At 26.6% G+C, this 25,265-nt stretch overlaps 2 protein-coding genes and 1 long non-coding RNA gene across 4 annotated transcripts; 1 reads left to right on the forward strand and 2 right to left on the reverse strand.

Moving 5' to 3' along the window:
* On the reverse strand, positions 1–1,945 carry LOC127069224 (uncharacterized). 2 transcript variants are annotated; one of them, XM_051006010.1, is made up of 4 exons: positions 932–1,945; positions 812–873; positions 626–746; positions 1–530 (listed from the first exon to the last, which is right to left on the reverse strand). In XM_051006010.1, exons 1-4 carry the CDS (start codon positions 1,008–1,010, stop codon positions 496–498), a joined length of 297 nt encoding a protein of 98 aa, XP_050861967.1. In that variant the 5' UTR covers positions 1,011–1,945; the 3' UTR covers positions 1–495. The 2 variants fall into 2 exon arrangements, with proteins under 2 accessions (XP_050861967.1, XP_050861966.1); XM_051006009.1 differs by having other exon boundaries at positions 626–873.
* Positions 1,946–17,959: 16,014 nt separating this feature from the next.
* Positions 17,960–18,922, reverse strand: LOC127068824 (uncharacterized). The gene is made up of 2 exons (XR_007783220.1): positions 18,580–18,922; positions 17,960–18,511 (listed from the first exon to the last, which is right to left on the reverse strand). It is a non-coding gene; the product is annotated as an uncharacterized LOC127068824 (long non-coding RNA).
* Positions 17,973–21,080, forward strand: LOC127068823 (uncharacterized). The gene is made up of 8 exons (XM_051005104.1): positions 17,973–18,188; positions 18,357–18,479; positions 18,892–19,099; positions 19,158–19,633; positions 19,959–20,136; positions 20,227–20,448; positions 20,528–20,757; positions 20,836–21,080. Exons 1-8 carry the CDS (start codon positions 18,165–18,167, stop codon positions 20,995–20,997), a joined length of 1,623 nt encoding a protein of 540 aa, XP_050861061.1. The 5' UTR covers positions 17,973–18,164; the 3' UTR covers positions 20,998–21,080.
* The last annotated feature ends 4,185 nt before the right edge of the window (positions 21,081–25,265 follow it).

Consider the following 25,265-nt stretch of genomic DNA (forward strand, 5'->3'; position numbering starts at 1 on the left):
CATTGTTAACAATCTTTAAATCATTATGTTGACAAATTTCCTTTTTAAATTCGAACAAATGTACCAAAATATCACATATATTTTTTTTGCCTTACCATACATTTTTATGATATAAGAATTTGGACAGAATTTTTGAAGATTAATTTGACTTCTTGAACTAAATATAGAATCATCAACACATACTTTTGTAATATTAGATACGTTATACTTTTTAAAGTACCTTAATAATCTATTTACCATGCTAGGAGACAAGAAAATTCATGTAACCTGTAAATCGATGATTTATACTATCATTTAAGATACATATATAAATATTAATAGCAGTATCCCGGAACACAAGCAACATATCGTATTACTTTCCATATATCATGAATATCATTAGCAATGTATAAATTATCCTCCATTTTCAAACTGAATATTAAATATTCCGGTTAATAATTTTACATTACATTATATCTTTTGGGTTTACTTTATATTTTTCTATGATTTTATATGTCATCTCTTCTTCGAATGTAGGATAAAGCAGTCTGCTGTAATAATTCACAATAGAATTCAACGTTAATAAAACTCCAGACATCCAAAATGAAATGAGAGATTTTAATTCCTTTAGGAAGGCTACTTGTACCAGACGAATAGAGAAGTCCATCTGTATCGTGAATGCTATCGACGCTCGTGCATTGAAAATTGTCCACATCGGACTTAATATGACCTTCAAGTATATTTGAAAAGGCAAAGCATTTGGAGCCCTACCAAACACGACGATCTTGATATTGTTATTATCTAGTTTTACCACTTTTAGTATCGTATTTACCGAATTTTCATCCGCAAAGACAATTTTTGCACTGGATAATTTTAGAAAGGAACATGCCTCACCTGGAAATGATCATATTAAGACGAAATTTACTTGAATTGAAAATTAAAGGAAACTCACGTATATCCATTGTGGAGTTCCAAGAAGTAAAGATTGCTCCCACGCAGAAGATAACGAAGAATGGTGCAAAACTAATCATAATAAAAAATTAACCATAGGGCACATTTTACAGTCCGATCAAACATTTCAGTATATGTTTCTTCAGTGATAACGTCTATCTATTGTAATGAATGACTTATCGATTTCATTAATGAATAATGTAGAAAAAATTATTGTAAGTAAAATCTTTCCGATATCGACTTTGCTTATCGATACGGCGATAAAAAAAATTATGAAGAAATATATTCTACGTCTTTGTAAAAATTACATGTACAAAAATATGAATTTCTTTTGCTTTTTTAATTTTCTCTCTTACTGACATTTCTTATAAACATTTTCGAAAACCCCACAGAAAATACAAAACCCAAAAAGAAACATTTCTGATTAAACTACATTATCGTAAATCTTTTTTTGATTCTTAAAAGTTTTCTTTTTAATTATTATTTACTGACTTCTAATAAGAAATATATTGCAATATATATGTAAGTTTCACAATGTATTCAAAAACTAACTCATATTATGTCATGATTACATCTAAGGCATATAACATAAAAAAAATCCAAAATCATCACACATTTCAACAAACCACAAAATGAAAACTATGAAAAATGGAAGACAAAACTACATGATATATGAGAACATCTGGACGTACTTATCGTTTTGAATTGAATTGAACAAGAAATATTATTGTTGGCCATTTGACCAACAAATTAATCAATACATGTTTTCGATTAGTATCTAATTACACGAGATATGAATTGGAACTGTAAAGTAATCTCTGTTTTTTTGTTTCTTATATGGTGCAGTTATCTCCTAAATTTTACACGTAGGTAGAATTATCTCCTACCATTTTCATTCTCACGTTCATATAGTATAAAAATCCACAAGAATGTTCGTTCATTATTTCTTTTTCATGACGATATAATATCTTTCATAATAAAGAAATTCTTTCTTAAAATATTTAAAAATGCAACAGAACGGATGCCATAAATATCAATCTAATCGACACTACGAACAAAATTGAGTTAATGATTAATAATTGCTAACAAAAATATCTATTTCGTATTTTCATCTATTTCCATATACGTTAAAGAATCAAATATATGATAAAAATTAATAAATAATGTATAATAAATAGTGTAGAATGTAAGGATCGCTCATAAAGATTCTATTTTAAAGCTTAAAAATCTGTCGAAACGAATAAATTTAAATTAAGCGTCAAATATGTAAATACGAAAATGTAAAGACATAGGCTTATGACTATCATTAACACTATTCATATCGTAACATATCCGAACGTATTAAAGTCACATACAATCACGTCTAAAAAAGACATATAGATCTTCTTTTACATTAAAAAGAAAAAATAATAAATGTGGTCATTAGTTCATCATATAAAGATATACTTATAAAATAACAATTTCTTTTAAATTTATTCGATAACCATTTTGATAATTAGTGAAAGCGAAACGAAGCTTACATAATTCTCGATAATTGGTGGATTTTATATTTTATAAAAAATTTTATTACCATGTTTTCTTTCTTATTCGACTCATTAGTAAATGAAATGATACACGCGTAACGGTTAGAAGATAATTTAAAATAGGTGTATATTGTTTTAATTATCCTGATAGTGACTGATACTATAGCACTACTTCAGCGTGCTTGTCTATTTGAAGACATAAAAATTATCGCGATAAGTATCAATTATGAATCAATCATTTACTTGTAAAAATGTTCTAAGTCATATATTTCAAAAGACTTCTTCGTATCTAAAAATAATGAACTTTGTGCTGCTTCATATCGAAACATTTATTTATATCATTAAAATGCTATTACATCCAGTGTGCGGTCGTGTCATAGACACTAACACTGATGTTGAAAAGTACGAATATGCGACAAGGCAAAATTGTAGGCTAAAATCGACGATTCAATATCATGAATTGGATTTTTCATCCTCTAAGTTTTGCCATAAAGTCGAATAAGAGCTCTAAATGCATATATCTATTGCAGCTTTTAAATGAAATACATTTATGGTAATAAGTTACGTAATATCACAAGTTATTACTATATCAGAATTGTTTAAACAATGTTACATAAATAGAATATTAAATTTCCCTTACATTTTGAGATCCTATCATAAATTAAATATGAATCAATTAAAATATTTTACTAATCTACTAGATAATTTTTTAACTATTTTTGTACTTTCCAAAGATTTGAAATCTTAATTTTTTTATTTACAAAACTAAAGATATATTTGACAAACTAAAGATATATTTGAAAATTCACGATTAAGCTTTCCTCTAGGTTCATAAAGTGATTGGCTGGTCGTGGATTCGCCATTGCGCTTGTATATGAACAATACAGTTATTTGATATATAAATTAAATCATAACAAATACCATATTTATAAATTTTATAATAAAATAAAAATCACACACTTAATAGTTCTTATCACATCTGAAACAGGCAACATGTATTAGTCACTACACGAAACACATTCAACTAAAGTTCTCCAAGCTTGGAAATGAAATTTCATGACTTCCATATTAATACCATTGCCCATATTGTTATCTTTTCCTGCATTTAAATGTAACTTATATGTTCGGCGGTCAGCCATCAGAATAAAATATTTAGTCTAAAGCAAATATCCATATTTACGTTTATATCATCGGGACGTACAACGAAATTGTTAAGATGTCTGGATTTAAAAGAACCCCGATATTAATATACCTATGTATAATAAACATTTTTCATAGATACTATTCTACATTTCATATAATAATACTAGGTGTATATTTTAAAAGACTTCATTTATTGCACGTTCTAAATTAATAACCATCGACTAAAGAAAAATTTCAACGGAAAAGCTTATCGAGTCTCATAAATTATAAATATTACTTTAAGATCTTTCCTAAGTATTTTTCTAGAAGTTATGTGCAGCATCTTTTTTAAAAATTTCACACTCCCACGCAGATGATAATTATCCGTCATATTTTTTGCTACTAATTTTCGAAGTTCTTGTTCCTGAACGTTGAGGATACATGAACGTTAGGAAAAATGTAATAAAGATAAAACTAAATTTTCGTGGGGTTTTAATCAAAAATTTTTCTATAAAATCGTCCAAGAATTTTGATAATAAAAGTGATGGGGTGCTCATCGTTCTGAAGATGAGGAAAACCCACAAACACAACTTCTATAATATTGGAATGAGATTACAAAAAATTCTCAATTTCGGATGAAGAAATTAAAATACATCTATATTTCATAATTTCCTTCAGTTTATTAATTGATGAAAAATTTAACGTTCTGATTCTAATAGACTAGATTACTGGTATGCAATCATCTTGTCAATTAAATAGAATAAACGGCTAAACGAGTTTCTATAATAGATAATATTTATCTTTTCTTTTCTTTGTGACCATCATTATTGATAGTGGTTATCTAATAATTATTGCAATAACCCTTCATTATTGTTAGCAATTTTACCGAAAGTTTATCTGTCTTGTGTGGTCCCAATATATATCTAGTTTTTAAATCAATGATCATAATTTGTGAGTCACCTATTACCGTTCTATTGCTACCTGCTGTATGATGTGGATGTTATGCTACAAAATTCAGTTATATCTGAGAAAATTTAAATGATTTTATAAATAAACTTCGTTTATAACTTCTCTGAGACAGACAAGATATTTTCTTCATCTTATCGTACATTGATGTTTGAATTTGCAAAGCATTTTTAAAGATTAATTTGACTTCTTGCTGTAAATATAACTTTCATTTCAATTTCATTTCAATTTCGTAATACTAGATAATCGCACTTTTTGAAATATTTATTCGCCATGCTAGGCAACAAAAATATTCATGTAAACAGAAAAACTAATGATTCAAATTCTAATTTAATGTACATATATAAATATTAATTATAATATACCATGTACTTCTCTATTTTAATCTCCTTTTCGAATTTAGGATAAAAGAATCTTCTGCAATAATTCACCGTACAAATCGATATTAATAAAACTCCAGTTATCCAAAAGTACAGCGATAGTTAAAATAGAATTCCTTCCTTAATGAAATCTTCAGACAAGAGTATTTTAGATAAAAAATGAAATGCTAGAGTTATGTCTACCATATGACAGTATCCTGAGTGACCTATTCATGCTTTTGAACAACCATGTCCTTTCCTATCCCTTTTCCAATTTTCTTTCTAATCAACGCTTTTTACAGATATTTTCCAACAATTCACAAGAAAAATTCGTATTTGTTTTTTATCTACAAATATATCAACGAACCTAATATATGATAAAAAAAACTCCAAAATAAATATAACATAACATATAAACATAAAAATCGATCATAAGGATTTTATTTTAATGCTTAAATATTTATCGAAACGCAGATTTAAACTAATATAAGCTTTAAATATGTAATTGCAAAAATGTAAACATCTCATTCATAGATCTGGTATGTACGTATGTAATTCAAACTAAACATATCGGAACAAATCGAAATCTATTAGTCATGTTTGAACAAGACATATTCAACTATCGTTCAATATATAGATCTTCTTTTATATTCAAAAGAAAAGATCATAAATATAGTGATTCATTTATGGTACAAAAATATACTTAGTAAGTAACAAAATTTCTTACATCTCTTGGATAATCATTTGGATAAATAGCAAAAGCGCAATGGAACTCTCATAATTGTTAATTATTGATGGGCTATTAATTTTTGTAAAAAACTTTATTATCTTGTTTTTTTTTTGCTATTTGACTTATACATAAACCATTGGAACGATAAACGCTAAACATTTAAAGATACATGCCTAAAATTCAAAAAATAATTAAAAGAGAACATTTATTGTTTCAAATATGTTTATTCCTAGCGTAATATTCTTTCCAATGCATGCTACTTTTACAAGAAGTCAAAAAAAAAAAAAATAAATGCATGCAAAATACAAACCGTTGATTATGAAAATGACAGGAATCATATACTTAGACTCCTTCGTATATGAAGATAAACTTTCGTATCCTTGTATTTCCTTGTTTAAACGGTGATGATTTATATCAAAAAATTTGTTTATAAATACTAATACTATCTAAATACATCTGGTGGGCGCTCGTATAACATTGGTGTTGAGGGAAACATCGAAATTTAGACACAGAGTAGAGGATGGACTGGAGTTGACGCTTGAGTTTCTTTAATCGGATTTTTGATCCTTCGCGTTTTGCCTCAAATATACACTCGATTTCAGTGAAACAATCGAACAGGAAGAAATCTTATTTTGCTCTAGTGCTTCAATTTCTGGCATTCAAACCAAACTCTAGACCAATCTAGACCAAATTTTTCTTTTTCGGTTACATCATCTAGTAATGCAACCAAGTATGAGGAAAGTAGAAGATCGGAGAGACAATGTACTTACGAAAGAATGTATCTCTCATTATATAGATCTGATAAAAAAGATGTTCATGAAATATTAGAATAAAGAACGCGTAACAAAAATACAAGAAAATGTAAAATGTGTATATAAGAAATGCTTCGTCCTCGATAAAGTGGTGGTATTTATATTCACTGAAGATCCTATAAGCATCCTATAAGGAAACAAAATTTATATTATTAATAACTAAATTTCATTGGTTCTATTCTTTTCTTTATTTTTAAGTTTTTATTAGTTCTTTTAGATTTTTACGATGGTAGCGATCATTCCATTATTGGCATAATTAGTAATTTTTCATATTTTTGTATTTTTTCGTTCACGTTTTACCTACATTCGATTTTTTGTATATGTATATGTCTCGCTGAAAGAATGCGTTATACATTGCGAACTAAGTGGTTTTTTGTTTAGATAAGACAAACGTAAAGAGGAAACATTTATGAGAAATAGATAAACAAATAGGGTAAAGACAGAAAATTTTTTTGCGATTAAGAGAATTTAAAAGCATATTTTCTATTCTGAATTTTGTGTTCTAATATTCTACATATATTTTGTGTACTTGTATTTAAAAGCATATACAATAATATATTATTGCATATGTTTTTAAACTTAAATATGCATGATTTTTCGTTTGTATACATACTTCCATCTTACATGAAATATTTGTTTCATCAAATTAATTAAATCCATCAGTATACTCAGGTATATTATATTCGGCATCTTTAAATCAAATATTCTATATCGATAGTAATATTCAGCAATTCGAATTATAGATTATATCAAAACATGTTTCTCAAGTTTTAGTTGTTTGTTGAGCGTTAAATGTAACAGTTCGTGTTTCGGATTTAGTTCATTTTTGAATACTTTAAAATATGTCGAATATTTGGCAAAATAAAATAGCCTTAATTAGAAATTGGATTGAAAGTGATTCCAATTTAGTGATTGATGAAGGTAATGAAAAAAGTATTTATTACCAAGTTTTTAATAAGAATATAAAATGTAAATAAAAATCGCGATTAATATAACGCACAAAACATATATTGAAATAATCACTGTTAGTAAGCCTAGATGTGTTTTAAAGAACAATGTATGAAAGGTTTTTTTTTGTAATATATATATATATATATATATATATATATATATATATTGATATATATAGAATGAAAGAAATATTTTAGAAAGAAGTATTTCAGATGAACCAACGCTACAAAAGAATTATTTAGAAAATTACTATAATGCAAGAATTCAATTTATTAAAGAAGTTATATCGGACCATTATATATCGACTTTTGTGATCGAGTGCATTATAAATTCCACAAGTATATTAATAAATTTTCCGTTAAACGATTCGATGGAAATATATACGAACTACCTGAATGGTTTAAAAAGATTCTTAGAGATAAGAAGAATTCTAAGAGAAAAAATTAAAAAGAAAGAAAACGATACTGTAAAAAAAATGCAGTGGCCGATAAATTAATTAAAAAGTGAAACATTTTAAGTAATATATTTGTAGAAATATAGAAAAATTTTTTTTAATTTTAAGCAATGTATTCTTAAAAAAGGATCTAGTATACTACTGGAGTAAATTCAAGTACACCCGATTATATCGTGTGACATGGAGTAGTCATTCTCAATATAAAAAATAATTTTTGCAGAGAAATTACATGAATTAATTTTATTAAATTTAAAGACAATATTTATAATTTATTGTTGCGCAAATAATAATAAACAAGAATAATTATAAAAGGTATTATTAATAGCTGATATTAAGCATTATTCATGTATAATCTTTTTGTATATTTGCATATCCACCGTGCATACATATCATATGATCTTTAAATATTTATTATGCATAAACATCCGAAAAGTAGTGATAATATTGGAAGGTTTTTTTTTTCATCGTGCTCTAAATTAAATTATTTAGTGATAATAATTTACCTAAGATCACTAATTTTTATCTAACATTCCTTCTTTATGCTATCAAAGTAACAGTGATAAATTAAGCAAGACAAAAAAATACAGCAAAAGGATTAAAAGTATTAGAAAATATAGATTTAAAAAAATTGGATAGATATATAATAGTATAAAAAGATATTAGAATAGTATTAAATATATTTAAAAACAATATTTAATACATAAATCATAAATGTAAACGTTACAAATACGATGGAAAGTATTAGAAGAAATATTAAAATGAATATAAATTTTAATACATTACCATGTATATCATATTTTAATGGTGAACACATATAAACAATCAAATTAGTATATGTATAACACTAATCATTACAATGCTTTGTAAATTTTTGGAACAGAAGTCACACATATAACAGTCTTTATTATATTTAAAGAGTGTTCAGTCGCTACATGAAACAAATTCAACTCAAAAAAAAAAACTCTTCAAGTTGAAAAATATTATCACCATTTCCAATATTATCATTCTCTCTTCTACTTAAATGTAATCGAAATATTAGACGATCAATCACCAGAAAAAACACTGAGTCTAAAATAAATATCCATATCCGCGTCTATATCACCCAAACGTTCCGTACAAAAGAAGTATTTAGGTATTTTACTGTTTAATGGAACATTGATGATCATATATCAATAACCAATAAATATTTTCTATATGTATAATTTGATCTTTCACATAGTAATATTATATTTTAGAAGACTTCATTTATTCTTAATTATCAATCACAATATTTGTCGAAAATTATCATTTTACCTGATAATTTTCAGCTATTGCTTTAAGATCTTTCCTAGATATTTTCCCAGAAGCTGTGTGCGGCATTTTTCTAAAAATTTACCACCTCATAAATGACAGGAATCAGTCATATTTTTTTATATCACATTTTTGAATCTCGTTCGGATAGCTGAATGTTAGGCAGAATTTAATAAATAACTAAATTCTTATCGAGTTTTCTTAATTTTTTCTATAAAGTTTTACCTTCGAACAGGGAATTTTAGTAACAAAAGCGGTAGAATACTCATCCTCTGGAATATGGGGAACACCAACAACTGAAACCTTGACAACATCGACATGAGATCGCAAAAGATTTTCAATTTTTGATAGAGAGATTTGAATACCTCTGTACTTTATAATCTTGTCTATCGGCAATGAAAAATTCATCGTTCATGTCTTAATAAACGAGATCACCGGTATGCAACCATTTTATAGATTAAGATGAAGGATTTGAATAAACGATTAAACAAGTTTCTTTAATACGTAATCTTTATTTTTTTCCCCTTACCATCATCATCATCAGTCATATTCTTTGTTGCCTAAAAATTATTGATATTAACTATCAATAAATGTTTTAATTCATACATTTTATTAATAAACGATATCCAAAATATTAAGTTGTATAAATGATACCATTTCAATATTAACGTTGCTTATAGAGACAACGAGAAAAAAATTTACAAATGTTACATATCATTGTTACAACAAATGTTACGCATTATACCATTACTTGAAATATATATTATTACCATTATTGTAAAATTAAGAAAATGTTCATGTGTATGAGTATCGAAAAAATGCTAGGAATAAACTTTTATAAGATAAGAACGTAAATGATATAAGTGATATGAGCGATATATGAGCGAAAATATATAAGTGATAGAGATGAATATTATGCATGTACGGAGATTAGGCGACATTTAGGATCTTATCTGAACGTACTTTGTCTGGACGTAGTTCGCATCCTGAAAGACATATACATGAATAAAAAAAGCAGTAATATAGCTTTCTTTTATAAAAGCGAAAGAAAGAAACAATAACTAATATGAAGGACTAGGCATTAATACGGAGAGATCAGAGTAATACAGAGTAGATCAGAATACAAAAAAGAGTATTACAGAGTAGTTATCACAGAATAGAGCAAAGTAGTAAACAAAGTATAATAGATCATAGAGCAGAGCAGAATAGTAAAGAGAGTATAACAGAGTAAAGTGGACCAGAATAGTTGAGTTTTATGGAGTTTCAAGTGTCGAACGAATGTACAGATGAGAGGAAATTTGTACATCTCAGGAAATAATAGATAAATTTTATCTTTTATTTGAATAAAAGTATTTGTTGTTTTCCAAATACTCAGGCCTATATCCACCATCCTACATTATAACTATTATTATTGTTATTATTATTGTTATTGTTATTGATATCCTCATTATCATTATTATATTACATCATGTCATCATCATCATTATTATTATTATTCTGATTATCCCCTGCATAGGCCCAAAGGGCATGCTTTTGAACGGCCACGCCATTTCCTTTTCTTTTCTATTTTCTTTCTCACAAATGTTTTTTACAGACATTTCGCAATAATCCACGAAAGAGATACATTTCGCCTTTCGATCTAACTACACTATTTGCAAATTTACTTTTGATTCTTAGAAACGTTCTCTAATATTACAATTTACAGTAATAATTAATATATTGCGATATAAAGATTCTCGAATTATTTACTATATACGGAGATTGATTTATATTGCTTTTTGAATAAACCTGTATTTAATAAATAAGAAAATGAAATCTAGAGTGAAATCCTAGTTTTCACAATTTCCTTTTTGTGATTTGTTAAAATATAAGAAGTTTGAAAATGACCATCTGTAGACATATTCTATGTCTCTATAAATAAAATAATGTAACTATTTATAATTTCAGTAGCATTATTCGTATTCGAGGAACGATGCACTGTTTTTTCGAATTATCTGATCTTTATAAATTTTCCAATAATTCTTCAGTACAATTTATGCAACTAATATAACAATACCGAAATTGTGTAAGTATAATAACATTTTATTTGATTCCAACTATTAGCTCATTGAGATTCTTACATTACCTGATCCACAAAATCGAGTTTTGCATTCATTTTGTCTAACGATGACTTTCCGATATTCGTATATTCCGTAGGTAAAGGTTCTTCTTTGCCTTTCAATATATTATCTTCCATAAAAAAATCGGAAACATTCTAAAATATTCAATTAAAATGATTGATTTAGAACGTATCCACTTAAAAATCTATTCCGATTGATTATGTTTCTCAGCTTGCTAAAAATTATTAATTTATTTTAACTGGATATATTTATCAAATTTGGATCTCATAAAAAATGAAACTTAATTGAAAAATTTTCTTGAATCCTTGCGTTTATCAATTTATCGATCTTTATGATCATCGATTGTACACTTTTCACCGAATATACTTTCACTCTGCTATACTATAATGTACTTTTGGCGATCTAAAAAACGACAAGAAAATTCGAAGTGTATTTTCGAAATTAGTACTCTATTCCACGAAATATAATTTGTAATTATTGAAAAAATCCTGCTGTTTTTTTTTTTCTAGAAAATCCGTTACAGTAACTCGATTATCCATTACCATATTCACGTTTACATACAATATAAATTCAAATAGATCTTTGTTTCAAATGATACAACATATTTTATGATAAAACTATTCTTTCTTAAAACACTTGTAAATATAAAAAGAAATGAATGTTAATTTAATCAAGACTATTAATAACCGTAATATTAATAACATTAAGTGATATCATTGATAATTTCTGACAAAAAAACCGTCAACTTTTAGACATTTCTCTCATATTTTCGTCTATTTACATATATGTCAATGAATTTAATAGATGATAAAAAAAAATTCCAGAATAAATATTATTATAAAACATAGATTTGAACAATATAAGTTGTAAATAAGAAAATGTACACCTATATTTCATTCTTAGATCTTGTATGTACATATGTATATCATTAATGCTAATCATATGTAAACAAATTAGAACGTATTAAATAGTGTATAATCACAGTTTAAACAAGACATATCTAATTATCATTACATCTAACTATTTGTTACATATACATATATATGTGGTAGCGATAATTTTAATAAAATAAAAGATTTATTGAAAAAAATTAATAAAAACTATAGAGAAAAAGGTAGAGAATCTTAAGTCGCATCTTAGTTGCTTCTTTTTTGAAACTGTCCTGTGTCGTTTGCATATTCGCCTTCTCTCTTGTCCTTTTCTTCGAAAACCCTGGTCTCGCTCTTGTGCACGCGCATACGCATACACGCATTCATTACATTGAAATAAAGTCTTAGAAATTTCTTAAATAGACCGATACGAGGGACGATATTTATGCACGCTGCTTGCTCACATTTCATGCACGAAGCATCGACTAAAATTCTCGATATATATATATATATATATATATATATAATATTATAATAATATATATAATAATATATATTAAAAATATCTTTTTTTATATTAAAAAGAAAAAACAATAAATATAATCATCGATTCATGCTACAAAGATATATTTTATTCGATATTTTTCTCGATAATTAATGAGAGCAAAACAAAATTCGCATAATTAACGATAATTGATAGACTATTAATTACGTGAATAATTTGATTGCCCTGTTTTCTCTGCTAATTGACTTATGTGTAAATTAATGAAACTACAAACCCCTAGTAATTAAAAGGTAATTCAATAAGATAATTGTATTGCTCCAATTATCCTAATATCTGATAATAATCACTATTTTTTGCATCTGATAATTCATGCGAAATAAAAAAAGAAAATAAGATCGCAGTAAATGTGAAACATTTTTTGGATATCATTGAATACAAAGAATATATTAAAATATTTGGTTTTCAATGAGACACTTTTATTCATATCTTATATTATTATTATATTATTAATATAAAAGATTTATACCATGTATTTGTAATTTATCAAATATTTCTGTTATTTTTTGCTGACGTTATTTTCAGTTTAACGAAAATTTACTAAATCAATTCTGTTATCTGAGGCGATAGCTTTGACGAAATTAATAATAACAAAAAATGTATTTCTAACGAAAATTTTTCGTATATTTTTATGAATAACAATTTAAATCATTGTAAATTGCAAAATCGTAACAATGTAAGTTTTTTATAATGTAAAAATTACAAAAAATGTAATAACAATTTAAATCATTTCGATAATTAAGCTTTGACTATATCTAATATTAACTTTGACATTAATTAACAAAACAATATGCAGAAAATAATTATTTTCATAGTTTCATGATTTATGTAAATCAACAATAACATACATTATGCCTGATGAGTTATTAAGATAATGACTATGTTTATTGAAAACAAAAAATTTACCAAATTATCTTTACAACATTTCGGAAAATATTATTAAAAAATATTCCAATCAGGAAATTATAAACACTTCGATTTAAAACTTGAAGTCGATGAATTTATTTTTGATATTATAATAATAAATTCATAATTATTATAAATATTATAAATTTCTTTAATACAAATATTATTAATATATATTTGGATAATATATCTTGATTACTTTTTAGTAAAATTTCTAGTAATAAAATTTACTCAACTTCATGTTATCTATTTAATTATTCTTATAACATATCTGTAATTACATATCTGTAATACACGTATATACACCCATTGATTTATGCATAAATCAATTAATAGAGAAAACAAAGTAATAAATCTATTTACTATGATTAAGAAAAACCTTCTAATGCTTAATGAATATCTCTCGGATTTTGTAAAAGAATTAGTAAATAACGGTTTTTTATTTTAAGGACGTATTTTAGATTTACAATTAAAAGTTATATTAAAACGATGTATCTGCAAAATCTTTTATAACTTACTATGAAAGTTATTCAGGATTCTATTTGAAGAATATATAAAAGGTGTTTTTGCTTTTATTGAAAATAACGAAACGATAAAAACGAATGATAACTATAACCGTAAGTAGCAAGCACAATACCATAACGATGCATTTATTTCAGAAAATACATATAATCTCGGAATGAGAACTAATTTGCCTTTAGAATTTATTTCTTTGATATATTTAAGTGTCGTAAGAAAATCTCTACTTAATTATATACAAAGGAAATCTTCCCATAAATTATTAAAGAGATCTATTAAAAAAAAGTATCTGATTTATTTTTATCGATAAGAAATTATGTTCGAATTAAATTTATTAGAAAAAACCGTTCATTGAACAAAATAAAGCATTGGAAATCGACATAAATCGACATTACATTTTTTTTATTACATACCATGCATTATAGAACTTAAATTTTTTTTCGTATTAAACATTTTTATTATATTAGTTTTATAGAATTTAATATCTTACAATAAATATTCACGTATTCTTACTTTACATATTAAAATTTTGTTGTTTACAGATTCATATAAAACAGAGCGAATTCATAAATAGCTTATTACTATACTTCATTTATCAAGTAAGTTATTTAGCACTATGAATATATTATTCATACTCTACATGGATTAGCACGCATAATAAAAGATATTAATAAAGAAAGGTAAGCAACTCAAAAATCCAATAAATCTTGAAATTTTTTATACAAATAAGGTATATCATCCATGATAAAACCTTATTATATTTTCGTGCCATAATTCGGTTTTGAAAAGTAAAATCAGCCCTTGAAAAAAATTCAAAATCTTTTTCATGAAATATCTCAAAAACGATGAGATATTTAAAAAAAAATTTCAACAAAAGTTGGATCGTTTTATTATGTCTACTAAAATACCTAAACCAATTTTTTCAAAAATTCATAATTTTTGAATTTCCCTTCCTCCTATCACTATTCCTTAAAAAAGAATTTTTTAGTATTCATGTTGAAATACCTCTGGATACTCTCTTTTCATAATTATCAATAACTTATGTATAAAATTTTTTTTTCATTAAATAAACAAATTATTATCATATCTAAAGCAGTTTTCTTTAAAGAAAAAAACTGCTTGTAGAACGCAATACTTGAATAATTTACATTTGTTTTAAATTCATTTAGATAAAAATTGTTAATATTAAATTTAATTACGAAAATGAAATAGTTTTTATTAACAAAATGGATATATAAGCATTGACATTCTCGATTTGTATATTTTTACATATCGAAGAGTTATGTAAATAACAAAGGTTAAAAACAGTGAAAATTACGGTTTATAATTGTAATATAAAAATAATATTTTTCAGATAAATGTTTGAAACATCGCATGAAAGCCAAAACTTCACAAATATTACATTTTAGTATATTCAATAACTGAATAAACTTCTGTTATATTATACCCATAATAGAAATCTACAGGATTTTTTCTAGATATCTGCTTTTAAACTACATATATTGGGAAATATTTATCAATCTGAGCAAAGAAAACTGATTATAAATTAATAATTACAATTTAATTATTTCATTGCATGAATGCAAATTGATATTTTCTTACAAAAGAATTATGTTGTTCGAAAAGATTCTTACAAATTTTTACCACACGTTTTATCACAAAATCAAACAGGTCTAAAGATTGAATCCGTCATCTTTTTTGAAATGCTGTGATTTCTTTATTTTCTGAATCAACTGATTTTAGCAATGTCCCAACCATAAATGGAATAATAACGCACTTTTACAGCCATTATTTCAACTTTCTAATTATAAGTTTTTCTAATTTATAAGCTTCAATGTAAACATTTCTTAGACGGAATAGAGTCTTTTGCCCTATTAGATCAAAAATTGCTGCAGACTTATTCGTAACTATATACAGCTGTGAAAGAAGAAGAGAATTGTAAAATTCGCTTGCTAAAATAATAAACAGTGTAACTATGTGTATCATAAAGGATATCGATTGAATAGCCACTCCTATCGTTTTCTTAATTTTGTCACTGTTTCTTCAGAATGCATTTCAAGGTTGAAGTCATTTTCATATACGTTATAAATTTCTTCGAGATCCGATAATTGAGACATTAGACTTTACATGTGAAACGGAAAATTCTGCAACATTTTACAAGTTACCAATACCTTGAAACGTAGAATTGCATTCTCAATTTTATTATATTGCAAAATATGATTTTATATTTTTGAATTTCCAAATCTACCATTTACTTATTTTAAATTTAGACAGGTCTAAAAATCATTTTTCTCCAAAGTCTACAATCTCAAATTCATTTAATAAATAACAGACCTATCAAAAACTTGTTGAAATTTTTGCATAGTAAATGCTTGGTAAACCTAAATTTCTCTACATTTCTTCCATTTTTCCAAAGAGTTCTAGCTCACCTGTCTAATTGCTACACAGATTTAATTTCCTAACAATTTTTCTTTACAGCGATAAACAGTAAAATCCTTAGAATGTAACAAATAAAATAAACTGTATAAAATAAACTAAGAAATATAAAGCTATATGAAAGAAGCTAAGTAATTAAAAAAAAAAGCTATATATTTTAAACTAATAAGCGATCATCATGTCTTCTGCGTAATATTTATAATAATATCTAGTACATAATATTTTAATATATTTTCTACATTGAAAGCGACTATTTTTTGGAAGTTCTTACTTCTTTAATATTTTGTAAAGCGTAAATATTCTATTGTTATCTAATTATTAATATTTATTTCCTTGAATAATTATTATTAATATTTATTTCCTCCACTGATAGTTTCGCAGTGATCTTTACTAGATAAGACACAGCAATGGTACAATTTTGTTTGATGACAAATGCAAATAAAATGTATAAATTTGTTGATTATTTTATCAAGAATAGTAACTAGTAAATATACTTATGTTATTTTTACAAAAATCAAAAGCATTGTTTGATTTCTATTAAAATAATAATTAATGAATGTATTCAGTGTAGGTATATAAGTACTCATTAATTATTTTTTTTTTTTTAATATTCAACAAAATCTTGCTGTTTGTCATAAATTTATATTTAGTTTTTATATGTACTAATTATATTTATTATTCTTTATACACTTATATAAAACGTATCTGTGCGTATAAATGCGTATCTATGCGTCATGTCGTATCTAACATGAATCAAAGACGCCATCATTCATCGTTATCAAAGAAAAATGTAAATATAAGAGATTGAAAAATGTGAATACACAGCCCATTAAACTATTTAAGTAGTCTAACCTGTACTAATACGAATTTTATGTTCGAAGCAATAAGCGTGTGATGCGAACGCTGTTCTTCATTTGTGGTTGCAATTCATATTTTCTCCGTATCTGTCGCTGAAGTCACACATGCTTTGAACCATAAGAGATAAACGACCTTGTAAACGATCTACTGAGCAGATACTTGTTTACATTTTAACATTTACAACATGACGAACATTTCAAATCTACGTTTAGAATAGACTTTTAAGTTGTAAAATAAAATCTTCACGATTTACGATTTTTACACATTACATTATTTATTTAGCTATTTTTCTTATCATATATTTGATTTACTGGCATCTAGACGTATTAAAATACGTCTTTAAAAAATAACTGATTCTTTCGTTCGTAATGCAATTAGATTAATGATTCATGCCACGTAGTTTTCCTTTTTATATCTACAAATGTTTGAAAACAAAAAATAGCTTTATCATGGAAGGTATATCATCTCAAAAAAAATAACGGTTGAATGTATATATAGATCTTTACAAAAGATAGATGCAATGATAGCAGTGATTAGTGACAAAAATATAAATTCAGTTATCGTAATGTATTTTTCCCAAAAAAAGACCAGATTTTGTGGACAGTCGAGTCTTATATCTCCTCGAGTCTTCCTCCAATATCAAAAGTCTTGGTTTAATCTTCTTTTAATGGTGAAATCGTTTAAAGATATTATAACATAGCTGAGTGAATATATATATCTGTGAAATATAGCGGTAAAAAGTATACCATCCATAATCATGGAGGTCAATAAATTGATAAATGTAAGCGTTCAAGAAAATTTTTCAATTAAGTTTCATTTTCCATGCTATCCAAATTTTAAGATGGATAGTTGTTCGTTATGTCCAGTTAAAATAAAAAAATTTTAGCAATATGAGCGACATTTTTAAGTCGACGTATCCGAAATCAATCATTTCAATCGATTGTTTCAGAGTGATTTCACTATAAAAGATTATATATTGAAAGGCAAAGAAAAACCTTTATCCACGGAATACACGAACATCGGAAAGTTACTTTTAGACAAAATGAAGGCTAAACCAGACTTTATTGGTCAGGTACGTAGAAGTCTTCAAGTATAAGGTAACACCTGAAGTCAAATAAAATGTCATAACATCGCATGCCCACAAATGTACAGGCACATACAAACACACTCACATACATACACACACTATTTCAATAATGTGCACTTAGTTATACAAATTATAACGAAGGACGTTGAATAATTTATAATGAATAAGGTAACTCGAGACAAAAGTGTATTCAATGTGGTTCCTGAATAATGTCATTGGAACGATACGCAGCAATTTATATTTTCGCACATGTCGTTTACAAAGACGTAGAATATATTTCTTAATAATTTTTTTATCGCCATATCGATAAATAAAGTCGATGACGGAAAGGTTCTATTTAGAATAAATTTTTTTACATCCTTCATTAATGAAATCAATAAGTCATTCGTAACAACAGATAGACATTATCACCGAAGAGACATATACTTTTGCCGAAATGTTTGATCGGACTGTAAAATGTGCGCTATGGTTACGTCAACGAGGAATCAAAAATAATGATGTAGTTGCCGTATGCGCTCCCAATATTATGGATAGTTTTGCACCATTCTTCGCTATCTTCTGCGTGGGAGCAATCTTTACTCCTTGGAACTCTGCAATGGATATACGTGAGTCTTCTTTACTTTTCAATCCAAGCGAATTTCGTCTTAATATGATCACTTTCAGGTGAGGCACGTTACTATATGAAATTATCTGGTGCAAAAATTGTCTTTGCGGACGAAAATTCGGTAAATACGATACTGGAAGCGGCGAAATTCGATAATAACAATATCAAAGTCATCGTCTTTGGTAAGGCGTCGAATGTTTTGCCCTTTTCGAAAGTACTCGAAGGTCATAGCAAGTCCGACGTGGAGAATTTTGAATGTGCGCAAATCGATAACATTCACGATACAGCAGCACTTTTGTATTCATCCGGTACAACTGGTCTTCCTAAAGGAGTTACAATCTCGCATTTTGCTTTCTTATGTAATTTAATCATGAATGGGGGTTGGAGTATCGAAGGAAATCCACTTTGGATGTCGTCATACTTCTGGATCAGTGGAGTTTTATTAACCTTGAAATGTACGGTTAATTATTGTAAGAGATTACTTTATCCTAAATTCGAAGAGGAAACGACGTGTAAAATCATAGAAAAGTATAAGGTAATATCAAATGATATAATGTAATATGAAATTATTAATGGAAATAATTAATATCGTGTTTAAAGATGGACGATATTTCATATATAGCTAATGGTATCAATTAGAAATCGCCTAATTGAATAAGTAATATTTTGGTCTCCTTATAACATGCAATCTATTTGTACGAAACTGTAATACAGAGAAATCTATTTACAGGCGTTTGTAGAGCTTCCTTATCGAGCGGAAGAATAATAATATGTTATTTATTTCTATACGCAGATAGAGACACTATATTTGATATTTATAGAGGAATCTTAAACGAAAGGACGAATCATTATTTTTACAGGTTACATGGGTGTTTTTGTCTCCTAGCATGATAAATAGAATATTGAAGGCGGGGTATTTTAAGAAGTACGACGTATCCAGTATTACAAAAGTATATGTTGGCGGAGCTATATTTACTGCAAAAAGTCAAATTCAGCTCCAAGAATGCTTGCCAAATGCCGATGTTATACAAATGTACGGTAAGGCGAAGAAAATACGTGCGATCCTTTGTTACGTCTCTTACAACTTACAAACGAAGTCCGCTAATAGAATCATTTATAAATTCTTAGGAATGACCGAACTTTGTGGCATTATAGCTGCTCAAAAACCAAACCACAAAGCAGGTACCGTTGGAACGGTGACAAGTAACGCACAATTCAAGATCATCGATTTAAAAACAGGAAATGCATTGGGTCCAGACCAGGCAGGTGAACTTTTAACAAAATCGATAATGATGACGAAGGGTTATTACAATAATCCACAGGCAACCAAGGATACGATCGATGCTGATGGTAAAGGAACGAAGAAAAAAAAGATAGAGATAATCTATTAAAGAAACTTTTTTAATCGAATTATTACCCTTAACGACAGGATGGTTGCATACCGGTGATATCGCCTATTACGACGAGAACGGTGAACTTTTTATTATGGATAGATTGAAGGAAACTATGAAGTACAGAGGTTTTCAAATTTCGCCGTCCGAAATTGAGAATCTTTTGCAATCTCATCCGGATGTTATCGAGGTTGCTGTTGTTGGTGTTCCTCATCTTGAGGACGATGAACATCCTATCGCTTTTATTAGCAAAGTTCCTGGTTCGAAGGTACGATTTTATAGAAAAATTTTGTGATTAAAACCTCAGGAGAATTGAGTTATTTATTACATTCTATCCAACGTTCAGGTATCCGAAGGAGAGCTTCGAAAATTGGTGGAACAAAATATGGTGGATAGTTATCATCTCCGCGGCGGTATTAAATTTTTGGAAGAAATGCCGCACACACCTTCCGGAAAAATTAACAGGAAAGATCTTAAAATAATGGCTAAAAATTATCAGGCTAAATAATCGTTTTCGTTGAAGTATTTTCTTTAGTCGATGATTTGTAATTTTTCATATTGTAATAAATGAATGTTTGTAATGATATGTAATACCCATCAGAATTTATTTATAATATATTTATAATACATTTTTGTATTATTATTTTTTCGAAGTAACATATATATATATATATATATATATATATATATATATGATGTTATATGATTCGGTGTGTTAAATAAATATTTTTCTGTTGGATTCGCTCGATCGAAAATGCAAAAATGTCTTTGAAATACTATTACAGCGATGGAAGATCGAAATCCCATAAAACACTAAATATTGTACAATTTTTTTTCTGCAACTGATTATAGATCTTTTTATAATTAGATGATAAAGATTTCACAATAGAATTATACTTACCTTAGTAAAGTACTTTTTATACTTTTCCATATATAAGTTTAAAAAAAATATAGAATAATCCGTACAAAATGCAAATCCATATTATATATGCTCGTTTATCTCGACGAATATTTTATGCTTCTCAAATTACCGATTTAAATAAAGTAAATTTCGTAAGAAGTTCGATCTTTGTTTAGAATATGCATCCTAACAAACGATACAAACACCGATACAGGATTATATTCCTTAAAAACTCACAAATTTATAATATTATTTATAACTTTTTATTACTTTTTATTAATTTTAAACTTTTTATTAATTTTTTTATATATAATATTATTTATAAAATATAAAAATAATAAAAAATCCAAGATAATATATCACCTAGTGTTCACAATAATCCGAAATTGAACTTTTGGAAATATTGTCATTTAATTTGTGTCACATAATTAAGCAAAACATTCTATTGTGTGACCCTATTATGTGCCGTATAATTATTTATGATGAAAATAAAATATTTTATAACGAATTAAAAAATGAATAAACTGTTACTCTTTCACATAATGCAATTTAATATCAAATGATGGAATTGATGTCAAAAATTGAGCAACATTGTCTCCAAAACTTTTTTCTTTGAGAAATTGTTTCTTTTTTATCTGTCTTTTGATTTATAAATTTGAATTAAAATCCGAAGTATGTTCTGCTTTTGCTCACTTTGTTTAATTTTTTAAAAAGTAAAATTAATTTTGTAGTGTAAATAAAATTTATTTTTTTTTAATAACGGATTGGTTTCAATTCATTTTTCAATTAAACGATAACCAACATGTGGAATAAGATTAACAATGTAATAACAAATTTTACCATATCCTAAACTTGTTTCTAAAAGATTTACATATACACAACTTCTTTAAAAATATTTGGAAATACTTACACCTGTGCTTATTATTGGCATAATCTATGTATTATAAAAGCATGTTGAATAGTCTTAACACTAATTACATAAAGACAAATTTGGACGTATTAAATACATTTATTCAAGACATATCCAACTATCGTTAAAGATAATATAGATCTTCGTTTATCTTAAAAAGAAAAGAATAAATATAGTCGATTCATTATACAAAGATATACTTTTTTAGTAAATAACAAAATGTTTTGAGTATATTCGATAACTCGATAAAAACAAAACCGAACTCGCATAATTATCGATAATTGCATGACTATCAATTTTTGCGAAAAATCTTTATTATCTTTTTTCTCTGCACTTTGACTTATACGTAAATCAATGAAACGATACACGCGTAACAGTTTAAAAGATAATTTAAAGAGAAGTTATAGTATTTCGACTATTCTTGTTCCTAATAGCGTAGCAATATTTCCAGTATATGCTAGTCCAAAAATAAAATCAGTAAATATATGCAAAGTAATTACAAGTGACTAGAAATATAAAAGAGACTGAGATCATAAATTTCAAAAGACTCCTTCGTATCTAGATATAATGAGTTCATATATGAGGATAAACTTCCGTATCGTTGTATTTCCCCGTTCAAACGGTGCTGATTTATATCAAAAGATTTATTTATAAATACTATCACGTCTGGTGAACGCTCGTGTAACTAACATAGATAGTGATGAAATCATGCGAATCTAGACATAAAGTAGGGGGTGGACTGAAGCTGATGCTTGATTTTTTTTAAATTGATCTTTAATATTTTTTGACATAAACTCAAATATAGCGATGCTATCGAACAGAAAGAGATCTTTTTTGCTCGAGTGCTTCAGTTTTTGACATTCAAACCAATCTCTAGACCAATTTAGACCAAAGTCACAGTATTCGACATCCGTCCAGCGATATACAAAACCTCTTAGGTTCCTCGTACCCAAAAAGCTCAAAAAAACAACGTATAATTATCTAATAATTATTAATATAATCTAATAATTATTAGACATCGATAGAATAATAATTTATTTTTGTAATTATGATAAATGTATGGAAATCCGCATGCGATCTTTATAATATTATCATAAAACAACTGCAAATAATAATATTTATAAACAATTAGGAACATTTAATGAAAGAACTTATAAAAAAAAAAACTTTCTCGTAAAATTCCTCTTTTTCGATTAAAGCGTCTATGTAATATACTACCAAGTATGAAGAAAATAGAAGATCGTAGAGATTGTATACTTACGAAATAAAATATGTATTTTCCACTATATAGTTTTGGTTCAAAAAACGTTTGTGAACTGTTAAAATAATATTGTGTAAAAAATGTATGTAAAAAATGTTTCGAAGTAACAGTTTTTATGAAGATCCTATAAGGATTTAGAAGAAGCAATTTGTATCATTGGTAACTAAATTTTATTAGTTCTAATTTTCTCTCTCTTCTTAGATCTTGGCCAAGTCTCTTAGATTTTTACGGAGGAAGCGGGGTCTTCTCGCTGGCGATATATGTAAATCAAGTTTTTAGGTTCTGGTTTTAACTAGACTTGATCTCTTATGTTTACGTCTACTTGAAAAAATGTGTTCTAAAAATAGCTAGATAAGTGATCACTTGTTTACATAAGCCGAATTTAAGCCACGTTCCCTTGGCTGTTCGTCGCTCCTAATTTTATAATGATTTACTCCAACGATGAGAACAGACGTAATTCTTAACCGATTTTGATAAACAAAATCTTATTTCAAAAACAAATATTTTAATTTATGATCCTGATTTCGAATTTTTAAAAAAGCTTTATTTAAAAAAATGGTATTTTTTGCATAATAGTTTATACACAAATATAAAGCTTTTTCAAAAAGTCAAAAAAGCGTAGTCCTATATTGAACCTTTATCTTTAAAATGAAATCTTCATCCAAATTGGTCAAAAATTACGCTTGTTTTCATTGTTGGTGTAAAAGCTGTTTTCGACATTTTTCGCGAAGAAAAAATTTTGTATAATGACACCTCTTAAAATCTGTGGCAAAAGAAAAAAAGCTTATATCTCATTAATGATTTTTATATGCATTCTCGAATAGTATATGTTTTGTTTCCGTGAAATAGATGGTTTCATGTTTGTTTATATGCATACATCGATGATGCTTAGATCTTCTGAATCATTCCAAATAAAAAGAAATGCGTTTCACAATATTCACACGGAAAAACTATGATAATCATTTAGAAATTTTAGACAGATAATTCTATGATAAAATTAAATAAATATATGTTCAATCAATGAATCTAAGTTTCTAAAATATTGTTAAATTTTTGAACAATTTGTAGTTCCTTTTATATCTTATTAAATAGAAACAGAAATTCTATTAGTGTGTAGCGCATTAATAAGTATCTAGATTCGTAATTCAGTTATCGTAAATTCTCAAGACTGAATGGTTTCGATGATTTTTTTTATTATATCGATGTAAATGAATATAATTAACTAATATATTCTTGTTTTCTTATTTAACAGTTTAGTAAGATGTTACTATTCAATCTCTCATTTATTCTTATATTTATTTCTCATAATATCTCATATTTATTTCCTCCACTAATGATTGACGTGAGTTATACAGTGATTTGTTCTGATAAGACATAATATCAGTTTTGTTTAATGGCAAATGCATATAAAATATATATATTCATCAATTATTTTTTCAAAAATAATAAGTAGTGAATATATACTTATATATTATATATTATTCTTATAAATATCAAAACACGAGTTCGTTTCCATGTTATCTACGCAATTTTTTTTTAGCACTATTCTTTTTATGATTTACTTTTTTGTTAGAATAATGTACTTTACATTATTACTATTAAAACTACTATTACTATAATAATAATAATATATAATATAATAATGTAGTAATAAGAACAATGATAAGAAGAAATAGAAGGACATATTTATATTTATCATGAGTA

Source organism: Vespula vulgaris, chromosome 14 (assembly GCF_905475345.1).
Source record: "Vespula vulgaris chromosome 14, iyVesVulg1.1, whole genome shotgun sequence".
NCBI lineage: Eukaryota > Metazoa > Arthropoda > Insecta > Hymenoptera > Vespidae > Vespula > Vespula vulgaris.

Coding starts and splice junctions, on each gene's coding strand:
- LOC127069224 (XM_051006009.1), bottom strand. CDS start 1,010: ATGATTAGTTTTGCACCATTCTTCGTTATCTTCTGCGTGGGAGCAATC. Junction 874..931: donor GAACTCCACAATGGATATAC/GTGAGTTTCCTT, acceptor GATCATTTCCAG/GTGAGGCATGTTCCTTTCTA. Junction 531..625: donor TGGACTTCTCTATTCGTCTG/GTACAAGTAGCC, acceptor GAATTATTACAG/CAGACTGCTTTATCCTACAT.
- LOC127068823 (XM_051005104.1), top strand. CDS start 18,165: ATGGAGGTCAATAAATTGATAAAT. Junction 18,480..18,891: donor AACCAGACTTTATTGGTCAG/GTACGTAGAAGT, acceptor TCGTAACAACAG/ATAGACATTATCACCGAAGA. Junction 19,100..19,157: donor GAACTCTGCAATGGATATAC/GTGAGTCTTCTT, acceptor GATCACTTTCAG/GTGAGGCACGTTACTATATG.